The sequence below is a fragment of the Physeter macrocephalus genome, unplaced genomic scaffold (genome assembly GCF_002837175.3).
Source record: "Physeter macrocephalus isolate SW-GA unplaced genomic scaffold, ASM283717v5 random_1246, whole genome shotgun sequence".
NCBI lineage: Eukaryota > Metazoa > Chordata > Mammalia > Artiodactyla > Physeteridae > Physeter > Physeter macrocephalus.
In genome coordinates, this window is record NW_021147080.1 from 3,050 (window position 1) to 13,425 (window position 10,376).

Below are 10,376 nucleotides of genomic sequence, written 5' to 3' on the forward strand. Positions count from 1 at the left end.
TGATTAATCACCCCTCCACGGTTTCTATGAAGTTGCAGAGAAACTCGTGGCTGTCTGCTTCCTGTCCTTCCCAGTTGGGGTCCCTGACGTGGCCCCGGATTAGAGATGCCTTGCGTCCCCTGGGGTGCACATCTCATGGAGCTGGGGCTTACCAAGGCCTTCGGGTCTACTCTAAGGTAGACACAGAAAGTTACACGGACATATGCTGTGGCTCCAGGAACCTGTCTCCCCCCAGACCCTGGCAAGATGAGCTCAAAGGCAAGCAGGCTCCGATATATCTGCTTCCCCGGGACACACAACGGCTCCCCAGCAGAGCTTGTTGAGAGCAGGGCCTTGAACGCCGTACCTCTCCATGCCATCTCCGAAAAGCTCCTCTCCATCCTCCTCCTCCTCCTCCAGGGGCCCCTCTGTGCCGAGCAGTCCCTCCGACTCATCCTCAAAGGGCGGAAGGTCGCGGCCGGGGCTGGAGGTCAGGGCATCCGTGCGCCGGGAGCTCCTCCCAGGGCTGGAAGTGAGAGGATCGTTGCCTCTCCGCCTCAGGGCCGGGCTGGACGCCACCGTGAAGGACTCGGATGATTCCTGCAAGAGGAGATGGATTGGAGGGGGTGAGGGCCGACTCAGCTTCCTGTACGGTGGCGCCCCCACCCATAGGGTCTCCCTCTCCACGGCTGACCCTGTCCTCCCACGCTACAAACCCCTCCCAGCCTGCACACTTTGCACCTGCTGTTCCCTCTGCCTGGAACGCTCCCTGAGCCCAAGGCTTCTCCACGCCCGGGCCGGCTCATTCCTCACACACACCGTGACTCACCCGACCCCGTTTTCTCCAGGACAACCCACTGAGGCTACCCGGTTAGCTGGTTGCCTGTTTACCGCCTACTCCTCCCCCCAGCACGCGTTCCCGCCCTTCTGGGCTCCCGGTGCACCAGGAGCTGCCAGGGGAGACGGGACACGAGAGCGGCCACAACCTAAGGGGTCGAAAACCCAGGTTGGTGGAGGAGCAGTCAGCTGACGAGGCTGTGGACGAAAGCAGCACGATAAGGAGGGCCCGAGCGCGCGGACCGGGCTGGGGCCCCGGGCTGCCGGAGTGGGGCCCGCCGGCCTCGCAGACCCGCTCGACTGGAGCAGGGGAATCGGCTCCGCGCCCTTCCCCCCACCGTCCGCGCCCCGCACAGCAGACGCACAGACCCCGCCGCGCTCACCGCCATCGCTGCTCAGTGCTCCTCTCCGCTCCGCCAGCAACAGCCAGTTTTCGCGCGAAAAGCGGCCCACGTGACCGCCCATGCCCGGGAAGCGTCTAAGGGAGCACGACGTCAGGACGTTGGCGTCCATTTTCGTCACGCCGGCGCTCGGGGGCGGGCCCAAGGGTGCGGCCCCGCCCACGCCGCCCGAGACCCCGCCCAGCCTGCGCTCTGCGCTGCGGGGCCAGCCGAGGTGTAGGAGCTGGTGCTGTGGCCGGCTGGGGGCGGTGAGGACCAGCCCCACCTACCAGCTGCGTGACCGCGGTCACTCTGTGGGCGGTTTACAGACAAGGCAACTGAGGCTCAGAGCCTTGTTTTCTGACGTCTTCTTACTGTGTGATGTCAACTCCTCCAAAAGCTCAGGCTGTGTTCTTCAAGCGCCGAAAGGCGGGGGATGGTAGGAGGCCAGCTGTGACGTTCTAGTGGGGGTTACCCCCCCCCGAGGGAGCCGAGATGCAGGGGGTGTTCCAGGTAGCAAGAGCCTCGTGCGCAGAGATGTGGAGAGCAGGGCACGGTGGGCATCTGCAAGCACTTTCCTAGTTCCAGTTAAACCGCTTGTGATGTTCAGGAAAGGACAAGAATTGAGGCTGGAGAGCCCAGGTCACGAACGATCACCGAGTCGTTCTACTGAGCTGGCCTGAGGACAGTGGAGAGCTACGTGGGTTTTAGGAGAATCCCTCAGGCTGCCAGGGGTGGACGTAGATTGAGGCAGGCAGGTTGGAAGCAGTTACAGTCGGTTCCAAATCTGCAGATTCAACCAACAGGGTGGTTAGAAAATATGTTTTTTCATTCCAGAAAGTTCCAAAAATGAAAGCTTGATTTTGCCGTAGGCCAGCTAACTATTTACACAGCATTTACACCTATTTGCATAGGATTTACATTGTATTAGGTATTGTAAGTAATCTAGACATGACAAAGTATACAGGAGGATGTACCTAGATAGTTATGTGCAAATATTGCACCATTTTATATGAGACTTTAGCATCCTTGAATTTTGGTATCTGCAGGTAACCTGAAACCAATCTCCCAAGGATACAGAGGGACGAGTGTGCTGCGATTCTTTGTCCAGGTACAGGCAACCTGGGCTAGGGCAGGCGAGCAGGGCAGGGCTGGATCTCAGCCCTCTTGCCCTGGCACTTTTGTGCGATGAACAAGCATCCCGGGATGGGGCCCCAGGTAGGGCCGGGAGCGGTGATGAGGAGGGGAAATATCCAAGACGTATTGAGGAGATGGAATCCCTCGGTCCTGGGGACTGGGGACAGCAAAAGGGAGGCACTCAGGATGGCAGCAGGATTCTGGCTTGGGTGGGTGACAGCGCCACCTCTGTCTCAGGAGAGGAAGACAGGGAAGGAATCCAGCAGCTTAAAACAGCTGCCTTGTTGTCTCAGTGTCCGTGGGCCTGGGCCTGGGCCTGGGCAGGGCTTGCTGGGTGCCTCTGCCTCGTGGTCCTGCTGCTGAGCCAAGCACTTGTGTCTATTATTTAGGGAGCCCGGTTCTGCAGCAGCATCTCCGCCTGTCAGCCATGCCTTGGGAGGATCACCACCCTAAGCCTGGTGCAGGCGAGGGATGGAACCTGAGAGTCAGATCTTTATCTACCGAACTACCATTTCAGGGAAGCTCGCTGCTGCCATGCTCTGTCTGGTGTGCAGGGGGCACTGCAGTGAGTCAGCACTCCTCTGCCCTGGAGGGAGGGGAGATAGATACCCTCATTACTCCACAAATGAAATCCCGCTGAAACCTATGCGTGGGGCCCAAAACTCAGAGTACAAAATGCAGAATTGCGCGTGGCGGTAGTAAGAGCAAACTCCCCCCTCCTCCCACGCCCACTCCAAAGTGTGTGTACTGTCTCAAAAAAACAAAGATGGAGAGGGGGAGTCATTTGGCTTAGTCACCGATTCTCCATCTCTTCTCCTTCCTGGCACAGGGTGGAAGGGAAGTTTCCTGCCCCTGGAGGTCAGAAGTGGCCTATGACTTGTTTGGCCGATTAAAGGTGTGCAGGGGGAATGCATGTAACTTCCTGGCAGAAACACTTGGAGCTGTCCACTCAGGAAGACAGGCGCCTCACGGAGCTCAGCCTCTCTTGGCTGGTACAGAAACTGCACGCTGACCGAGGTCCAGATAAACTGGGTCCCAGATGGTCACAAGGCAGCGGCTTCCTCACCTTCCCCTTGTTCAGAACAGGAGCAGGCAAAGACTGGGGCCCAGTCTCGTTCCAGCCCAGCTGTGAAACAAGTGTGGTGTCACGGGGTGTGTATCTTCGGGCTACTGTGATCAGTGGGTGCCTACGTCGAGCACCAGGCCCTGAGTCAGCCTCCACACCTTCAGGGAATGTGATAAGCATGGCTCTGTCCTCACGACACTGACATTCTAGTTGGGGGAGGCTGATGCTGAACTAGGAAGTGACTAAATGAATATGAACCTGTCAGAGAGATTGTGCTGCTGTGTAAGCAGATGGGGCAGGTGGTTCCCGGAGAAAGAGAACCAGGAATGGCTTTCTTGACATAAGAGAAGCCATTTTTGGCTTGGTCGGGATGGAAGCCTGGCCACAGTGCTTACCCTTAAACAGGTCTCAGTAATTAATGATCTTAAAGGAACAAAATAATTCAGAAACAAACTGTTATCAGGTAAGAGAAGTAACAATGCTAGACAGCGTATCAGATGTAAAGATCCCCTGTTCTGATTCAATGGCAAAGGTTAGCCTGAAGAGCTCAACCATCAGATCAACTGGACCCTAAGGGAGGATGATGGTGACCTTCTATGAGCCTCAAGACTTCAATTAACTAAAGCTTGGACTGCCCAAGCCCCCTGATGAATACGCATGTACCCTTAGCTTAAAACGTCCCCAATTTTGTTGTTTGGGGAAGCACGAATTTGGGAAAACTCCCCTATGTTCTCCTTACTTACTGCAAGTGATCAGTTCTTCCTTCTCCTGCTCTTTGCCTTCGTTGTGTCTTTCCGCTCGACGTCCACCAACAGACGAACCCAGTTTTGGTAACACTGGAAATGAAATAAAGGGGCTTTGTGTGACAGAGACTGGACAGCTACTTTGGCTAGGGTGTCAAGCAGGAGGGGCGTCATGTGACAGGAGCCAGGCCGGGGCGCGGGGGGGAGGGGGGACACGTGCAGACCCACAAGCAGGAACAAGCTTGGTATAGCCAAGGAACAGAAACAGAGACCAGTGTGGCTTGAGCACCCAGTGAGGAGCGGGTGGGAGGGATATGTTGGGAGGGATAAGTACGCAGAAGCAGGAGGGGCCTGACATGGCGGAACCCGGGGGAGGGGAAAGAGGAGTGAACACAGCCGAGACGCAGGAGGTCAATCCGGGAAGGCTTCCCGGAGGAGGCTGCCTCTAGTTAGAGGTGAGACGAGGCGGATCAAACCCCAGTTCTGGGCTTTGTCACTTCCTGGTCCTGTCGCTTCGGTCAAGCACTTAACGTCTCAGCCTCAGGTTCCCCTGAAATGCGACTAATTACAGCTGTTCTGAAGAGCTGCCGTGAGGCGGAGGGTGCGCAGCACTGCGTCGGCCGCGGCCGCGAGGGCAGGTGCGCGGGGGACGCGCCGGTCCGGGCGGGGCTTGTTCCCCGGGACCAGAGGTCCTCAGGCCGGCGGCGGAGGCTCCTCCCCGGACGCTCGGCTGCCGCCGGCGGGAGAAAGGTCGCGGGCCAGGTGGGGGGGCCGCAGGTCGCGGACAGCTGAAGACAAGGCCCCTTGAGGCCGAGAGGGCCGTGCGCTGTCTCTTTAAGAGGTTGGTGGGCCGCCCCGCCCCCTGGGGATCTGATTGGCTCCTCCCGCTACGTGCGCCCTCTTTCCTGCGTAATCGCATTCCTATAGGCCGCTGCGGACTGGGGGCGGGCCTGCGTGCCGCAAGTAGGGACGGTGGCTGTTTTGCAGTTTCGGCGGAACGAAAAGGACGCGCCAGCCTTCCGGGTCACTGCTGTCGGGAGGGCCGCGCGGTATCGGCCCCGACGGCGTCTCCCTACCCGCCCGCCCAGTCTGCGGGAGCCGGCCGCCCGCGCCTCTTGTGCGACGCTCCCCGGCCCGAGCGCCGGAGGCCGAGTCCCGCGGCCTTGCGGAGTCCGCGGCCGGCGGCGGATGGGCGGCCGGGGCCTCAGGTAAGGAGGGAACCCCTCTCCTGCCCCAGCTGCGGGAACCGATCCCGGCGGCCCCCGTCCCGCCTGCCGCTCCTGCCGCCGGGAGCGATCTTCTCGCCCAGAGGCAGGCTGGGGGCGCAGAGGGCCGGCGTCCTGGGTCCCCAGGGAGGCCGGGAGTGTGGACCCTGCGATCCAGGTTGTGCGGGAAGACGTCCCTGCGAGTGGCCGAGTCCCACCTCCGGTTCCCCGGGCCCGAGAGGGCGGGGGTCCACTGGACAGGGAGGGAGGAGTGACCTGCCCTCACGCTGCAGTAGGGACGGGGCCGAGGGCCTCCCAGACGGTCCTCCCACTCCCCAGAAGGGCTGGGCCGTACTCTGCTGGACATTCATCTGTCCACTCACAACGTTTGTTGTCCTGGGGGGCTGGGTCATGAGATGCCTGGGCTGGACAACCCACAAACGCACAGCGAGGACCGCTTCAGACAAACAGAGGTAGTCAAGGAGGGCTCCTCAGAGGAGGTGGCCCGAATGGTGAGACGCAGCGGGGAAAGAGCACGCACAGGGGCCCTGAGGTAGGAACAGCACAGCAGCTTGGAGAACAGACTGAAAGACGAGCTGCAGAGTGGAAGGGAATCGTCAGGGCACTTGGCAGGGGTGAGGCCAGGTTGGACCTTGAAGGCCCTGGGCTGTCCTTCCTCCTGGCGGCTCCTGGCAGGGTCCCCCTCCCCGCTCCCCAAGGCTGAAGGATTAGGGGGTTGGCCTCTGTCCTGTGGAGTCTTCCTCAGTTCCAGGGTTTTAAGGCTCATCAGCCAGCCCCGGTCGGAAGCCCTGAGGAGCACTTAAGCAGCAGCCTCTCTGCTCTGGGTTTTGTTTGCCCCAGGGTTTCCCATCCAGTAGCTCTGGGTGGTCAGTCCCACCGCACAGATGAGAGATGGGAAAGCGGAGGCCCACAGAGGGGAAGGTCTTTCTGGTCCAGGGTCTCACATGGTCCAGGGTCTCACAGCAGGTCCAGCTCGCAGGACCCTAGCCAGTTGGAATCCTGCCCACAGAGGGAGGGAGGGAGGGAGGGAGGTGGGTGGGAAGAGGCCTCTGGAATGTTAATGAGGTCAGGAGAGTCCTTCCCAGGTGAAAGAAACGTCCCAGATTCCCCTGTCCTGAGAGGCCAGGGGTTGCCCCAGAGCACTCGGCATGCCAGGAACTCCCCCTCTGAGAATTCCCTTCCCCATCCCTCTGGTGTGGCTTCACCCCTCCCTCCCCTGCCCTCAGCCAGCCTTCCCACCATCCCCTCTTTCCCGAGCCTGCAGACCCCTTACTTTGCCACTGCCTGGGCTTCTGCCCGCAAGGCCAGGAGCTCACCTGTGGTGGGGAGAGGGGAATACAGGCCACGGGCTGACCCGTCTCAGCCTCCTTCCCCTTTGTGTGATGGGATGTTAGCAGTCCCCTCTCTCGGAGGCTGGTGTGGTGGCTCAGCAGGTGACCCCGTGGAAAGCCTCAACTGCACACGGGCAGGGAAGGGTGCATTGTCGTTTTTATCATGGCTTCAGTTATTTTGTGAGCTTTGACACATAGTGGCAATTCTGGTGTGGCTCAAGTGTGGTTCTGGGGCCAACAGAGCAGCAGTGCCAGCTGGGAGGGTGTTAGAGATGCAGGCTCTCAGGCCCCAGACCTGCCTGACCCGAATCTGCTAGTTACCAACACTCCACTCTGGATCAGACCCGGCTGCAGGTGGAGAGACCAAGGTCCCAGGAGGGGCCCCTGGCAAGTTGCCGGTTGGGGTCCTGCGCTCTGGAGACAGACAGTCTGGGCTCCCCGGCTCCGGGCTCTGTGCAGGGGGTGACATAAGTACCTCCCTGCAGGGTGGCAGGGCTCCGTGAGCCTTCTCTGCAGTTATTACAGAGCTAGCAGGGCTTGGTAGAGGGGGCTTAGCGACGATCTCCTTCCTCACCTCAGACTCCATAGCAAGTGGCACTTGGACCCGTGAACCAGATCCTTCCCCGCTGCACATCCCGCAGCCCCTCCTCCGGGAAGAAAAGCAGCAGTTACCTTTCTGTGTGTGACCTTTTGTAGACATTCACTTCTCTGGTCTTGCTTGATCCTCAGAGCAGCCTTGTTGGGGGGGTGTTATTGTCCTGTGACACCCAGAGAGGGGAAAGACTCCCCCAAGGTCATGAAGAAAGAACCTGACAGAGCCAGAAGCACAACCAAGGTCTACCCAATTCCAAGTCAAACTGGCCTACGCAGGAAAGGGAATTTGTTGGATTTTGTAACTGAAAAGTCCGGCCTGGGGGTGCGGGTATCTAGCTTCAGGAGTGGCTGGATCCAGGGGCTCCTGCAAGGCGCTATCTCCAGGATCTAGTTCCATCAGTCTTTCACCTCTGTGTTGGCTTTCTTTCCACGTGGGACTCCAATGTGCACATTCCCTGGAGTTGTGGAGGGGTGGAGTCAGCACTACCTAAACCCTGTGGATGGGGACTGGGGTGCTGAGGTGCCCCCACAGGAAAATGGGGTGCTGGACAGGCAAGGCCAAGAGAAGCCCTCTGACCGCCCCCCCTCCCCACCCTATCCGGCCCTCCTGCTTCTGTCCCCATCCATCCCCACGGGCTTCTCTGCCGTGTGGGGTCCCTGCAGGACATCAGGCAGCCCTGGACCCCGACCCTGTGTCACATGGGCACCCTGAGCCCTGCTCAGGTGCCCCGCACTGCGCCACACCACCCCCACTCCGAAACCTCTGCCTTACAGCAACCGAGACTCAGCTTCTGGCGCTGGCAAGGGGCCCCTGTCCTGAACGCAGGGCATTAAGGAGGGTCCTGCAATGGAGGGGTACCTTGTTAGCGAGGCAGAGCAGCAGTGTCATGGGGACACTGGGCTGGGCGCCCCGAGGCTCGGGCCAGAGCCCCGGCCTCAGCCTGCCCTGCCCTCTTCCCTCATCCCAACGCGCGTCTGTCTGCGGGTCTTGCTGGCCAGCCCTCCCAAGGGGATCCCAGATCCCTCCACTCCACCCCTGCTGCCCCGCCGGTCGAGCCACTGTCCTCACCGGCCGGGCTGGGCACTCCTCGGTCTCCCTGCCCCTCCACGGCAGCCTCTCCACGTGGGAGCGGGGCCGCGTCGCCCGCCTTCCTACACCCTCCTGTTGCATTTAAAGTGAGCTCACCGTGCCGGTGGTCCCGGCTGACCTGGCCCCTACCCTTTCTCCTCTCTCTTCCAGCCTGCTCTTTGCCCTTTGAACAGGCCAAGACTGTGTTTTCTTCTTAGCACTTCCTCTAGGAGAAGTTTGCTTTTTAAGTACGGGTGTTCGTGCTGGCTGTCGGCCTCCCCTCCGATAATGAGGGGCCCAAGAGGGCAGGTGTGTCCTGGCACCTGGACCCGCCGGCTCATAGCAGGTGCTCGGCCGTGTCGGCACCGGTGGAAGGGTGCAGAGCGCGGGAACAGGGAGGAAACCAGCTTCTCTCCTCGGACCTCCTGGGTCAGGCACACGTTCTCCCCTGTACTACCTCCCGTCCTTGGTGTATCCTCAGGCTGCCGACGGGGGTGCCATCCCAGAGCCGGTGGCCGGCCTGTGGGAGAGAAGGCTGCGGATTCCGAGCCCTGTGTCTCGGCCCTCCCGCTTCGGAGTCTCCCCGCTTTCGGCAGAGCAGCGCTCCCGTTCCACAGCTTGGCCCGTGGGGTGCTGCCCTGCAGGCCTGCTGTCCGGGGACGTGAGCGCAGCACGAGCACGGGATCCTGTTGCTTCGCTGCAAACCCTGCAGGAAGTGTCCTGGGCTGCTCCTTGCTGAATGGGAGACCTGCGCTCTCAGCATAAACGATTCATCTTGTCCGTTTTTAAAAATCTACTGAAGTGTAACCTATACGGAAAATCGCTCGGATCCCAGGTGCGTGGCTCCGTGAACCGCGACACTGGAGCACGCCAGCGTGCCCGCCACCGGGTCGTGTCTCCAGGGCTGGCCCCGCGCCCTCTGCCCTCCACAGGGCGCCCCTCCTGGTGCCCGTGTAGGGTCAGGCGGCGTGCCCACAGCTGGCCGGGCTCCGCTCAGCGCCCGGCTGCCAGGCCCTCCGTGTCACCGCAGAGCAGGAGTCACTCTCATTTCTGGGCGGCGTTCCACCGTCACGCGGACGCCCCGTTGACGTGTCAGTTCTGCTGACGGGGGCACTTGGGCTGCTCCCGCCTGGGGCTGTCGCGAATGGCCCAGAAATGGGGGCGCCGGGTCAGGAGCCCAGTCTGTTCGGTCATCGTTTTAAACGCTGGCATCTGTCACGTCCTGCTGCCCGGGCCCATGTGCGCCCTGCGACGTGCCGCTGCTGCCGTCTGGCCCCCGACACAGAGCCGACAGCGAGGACTGGCCCCTGTCGGGGGCTGGGTTGCAACCTGGGCGGGAGGGAGCGCCACACCTGCCCCCCACCTGCCGGCCCCCACCACCCAGCAGAGGCCCAGGGCCGCACAGCCCCTGCGCCGCTCACGTGGTGGCTCTCACCCGCCAGGGCCGGCCGCTGGCGGGATGGACACCCCGGAGGAGGAGGTGTGGGCCGGCGGGGCCCCGCCCCCGGCGCCCAACATCAGCGTGCCGCACCGCTGTCTGCTGCTGCTCTACGAGGACATCGGCAGCTCCAGGTGAGGCCGGCACAGTCCCGCCGGGCTGCGTGACGGGGCGTCCGGGGTTGGGGGTGTGTGTGTGTGGCTGAGAGCCGGGTGGGCTGCAGACAAAACCCAGCAGCGGGCCGCCTTCTGTACCCACCTGCCAGGGTCCGGTACTGGGACCTCTTGCTGCTCGTCCCCAACGTGCTCTTCCTCACCTTCCTGCTCTGGAAGCTTCCGTCTGCTCGGGCCAAGATTCGAGCCGCCTCCAGCCCCATCTTTATCACCTTCTATATCCTGGTGAGTTCATTCCAGCTGGTGACAGAAAACCCCACTCCAACTGGCTTAAGCTGTCTTTGTGATGAAAAAGCAGCTTCAGGTATGGCTGGATCCAGGGGATTAACTGATGTCATCAGGACTCCTCTCTCTCTCTCTCTCTCTCTCTCTCTCTCTCTCTCTCTCTCTCTCTCTCTCTCCC

General features: G+C 61.1%; 1 protein-coding gene across 8 annotated transcripts in view; it reads left to right on the forward strand.

The window, feature by feature from the left end:
- The first annotated feature begins 5,113 nt into the window (after positions 1-5,113).
- Positions 5,114-10,376, forward strand: part of TPRA1 (transmembrane protein adipocyte associated 1) — a 15,652-nt gene continuing 10,389 nt past the window's right edge. For 2 of the 8 annotated variants that reach the window (XM_028487372.2, XM_028487373.2), the window contains exons 1-2: positions 9,237-9,934; positions 10,066-10,198. In XM_028487372.2, coding sequence (XP_028343173.1) covers positions 9,507-9,934; positions 10,066-10,198 — 561 coding nt within the window. In that variant the 5' untranslated portion in view covers positions 9,237-9,506. Of the gene's footprint in view, positions 5,351-8,843; positions 9,198-9,236; positions 9,935-10,065; positions 10,199-10,376 lie in introns of those variants that run through there. The other 6 variants (XM_024117266.3, XM_028487376.2, XM_024117265.3 and 3 more) reach the window with 6 other exon arrangements.